Below are 2371 nucleotides of genomic sequence, written 5' to 3' on the forward strand. Positions count from 1 at the left end.
CTGAAGAATCTTTTAAGTGTTCCACTTTATTGCAAGATGGGACAGCAAGCACACTGCTGCCTTTCTGATGTGATTCATTCACCCTACTCCTTTTCTTGAGAAAATCACACGGCTGATCATCATCAAGAGTTGGATGAACTGTCTTTTCTGTAGTGTTCAAAATATTCTTGCTCAACCTGTTGGAATGTGACAGCAAGGAAAGTGACTTCTCTGCTCCTCTTATTCTTGGAAAGTACTCAGCATCAGCAGAACTGTGGCGAGGCCGCAGCGGCAAGCTCCGGCTGCCTGGGGTCAACAGCCGCGCGGCGGCGGGCGCCAGCGCTCCAGAGATTTGTTCTAATAGTGTTTGTGGGCAGGATATCATGTCTGCATCTTGTACTATGAACAACCACTAAGAAGACGACAATATGCAACGTATTAATTATTGAAACTGTCCTACTAATCGATTTGGACTGTGCCATTGCTATTTGTTCCTCAATAAAATAATAATAATAATAATAATAATAATTATTATTATTATTATTTTGAAAAGGCTTCTCAGTATTAGCTTCCTCTCCAGGAAGCAGTTTTTGACCCCTGGCCCGCGCACCGACGGGGCTCGCTCGCAGTTTCTCTGTTCCTCACGTGTGCTGCGCCCCCTGGCCGTGTGCTGGGGCTCCTGTCACTCGCCGCCCCTCCCGCGGTCCAGGTCAGGCCCCCACGCAGCCCAGGTCAGGCCCCGGGGTACCTGTTCTTCCGTGCTGTTGATGATGACCAGTTTCGCTCCCGCTTTCTCGCAGGCCGTCACAGAGTCGTTCCAGGTCCGTTTGGACTTGGAGAAGAAGTAACAGTTTCTCCGGAAGAATTTCCAGTCCCAGGGGCAGGGGCGGCAGAGGCGGCCTGTCGGGAGAGGAGGTTAGACTGGAGCCATCTTCACGCCCACGTCCTTCTGCCTGCCCGGCCTTCCGAGCTACGACAATTGGCTCCTCTTTTTCTTTAGGTTTATTGTTTTTGGTTTTGCTGCCAAGGAATGAATCCAGGGCTTCCAGCTTGCTAGGTAAGCATTCTGCCGCTGAGCTCAATCCCCAGCCTCACCGAGCCCCTCTTTGAAACTGCAACTTGGGAACCCACTTGCCTTTCTGCTTTGAGCCTTTCCTGGCCCCAGGGAATCCCAGGGATTAGGGCTCATGTTCTGCAGACTGGCAGAGAGAGGGCTTGGGAGACGAGAACAGAAGGCAGGAGGAGGTCTTGATGGAGTGCCCACTTCATGTGCCGGCCCCTGGGAGCGCCAGCTCTTAGCTTCGCTGTCACTTGCTGTCCCCAGTTCACCGAAGAGGAGGCTGGGGTCAGGAAATGCTCCTGAGCCATGCAAAATGACCTCCATGGCCCCTCTGGCAGGCGCCCGGAGACCCCGCTTCTGGTCCCTCACCTACTTTAAGCTGCAGCTGGGCTATTTCTTCGTAGATGTTCTCTTGCTGCTGGGTTCTGACAGCCCAGGGTCCTGTGACAAGGAAGAACCTGGGATTACTAGACACATAGTGCGCGTCATGACCTGCATGGGGCTCCCGATACCTTTCTGAGAGCCGGTGTCTTGTTTAATCCCTCTGAAGAGGGAGACATCTGACTCCCAGGGAAAATGAAACTCTGAGCAAATGGAGGCAGACACCCCACCCTGCTGCTCCTCCAGAGAAGGGGAGAGTCCTGCCGAGCAAAGGCCTAGGACCTGCTGGAGGGGCGGGATCCCAGCTCAGCCCCGTCCCCAGCTCCCTCCTGGATCTTGCTTCCTTAAAGGACCAAACCCACCATCTCACCCACAGCCCACCCTGACCTGGGACAAGGATGGCCACCAGGAGTCCAGTCAAGAGAACAAGAGACAGCAGCTGCAGAAGCAGGAGGATGGGACTATGGTCCAGGCACCCTGGAAGAAAGAGGATCGACGCGTTCTCGTAGCTAGGCACTGCTGCAGCTTGGCCCACGGACAGCTTGACCACCACCCACCTCCTTCTAAGGATGGATGATTCCGGGTCCCAGCTTGCACTTCTTCAAGACCTAAGAGTTTAGAGTCTCAGACGCTACCTCCTCAAGACCTAGGTGTGTGGGAACAGTTGTCCTACTGTGCACACTATTTGCAAAGCTGTTGAATCCAGTTGAGGCTGAACCACAGCCGTTCATGCAATATCTGGTGTCAATAATCAACAGCTCCTTCTCTGAATAGACAGAGTGTCTGTCAGAGACCAGGGAGGCTCAGACCTGAACTGCTCCCCCCGCCCCGTACCCCTTTCCCACTCACCCAGATTCCTACCCAAGCCTCACCCAGGGGGCCGAGATGCTCCTCCCTTACTTCCTTTGAGATATGCATGTTCACTGCTGTCCCTTGGTGCTCAGGACCACT

At 53.8% G+C, this 2371-nt stretch overlaps 1 protein-coding gene across 1 annotated transcript in view; it reads right to left on the reverse strand.

Annotated features, from left to right (window-relative positions):
• LOC101571171 (CD209 antigen-like protein E) overlaps positions 1 to 2371 on the reverse strand; it is a 7967-nt gene extending 5596 nt beyond the window's left edge. The window contains exons 1-4 of the mRNA XM_023705144.1: positions 2293 to 2371; positions 1808 to 1897; positions 1409 to 1480; positions 728 to 879 (exon numbers count right to left, since the gene is read on the reverse strand). Of these exons, the coding sequence (XP_023560912.1) occupies positions 728 to 879; positions 1409 to 1480; positions 1808 to 1897; positions 2293 to 2338 (360 nt within the window). The 5' untranslated portion in view covers positions 2339 to 2371. The remainder of the gene's footprint in view (positions 1 to 727; positions 880 to 1408; positions 1481 to 1807; positions 1898 to 2292) is intronic.

Source organism: Octodon degus, unplaced genomic scaffold (genome assembly GCF_000260255.1).
Source record: "Octodon degus isolate 3935 unplaced genomic scaffold, OctDeg1.0 scaffold00214, whole genome shotgun sequence".
NCBI classification, from domain to species: Eukaryota; Metazoa; Chordata; class Mammalia; order Rodentia; family Octodontidae; genus Octodon; species Octodon degus.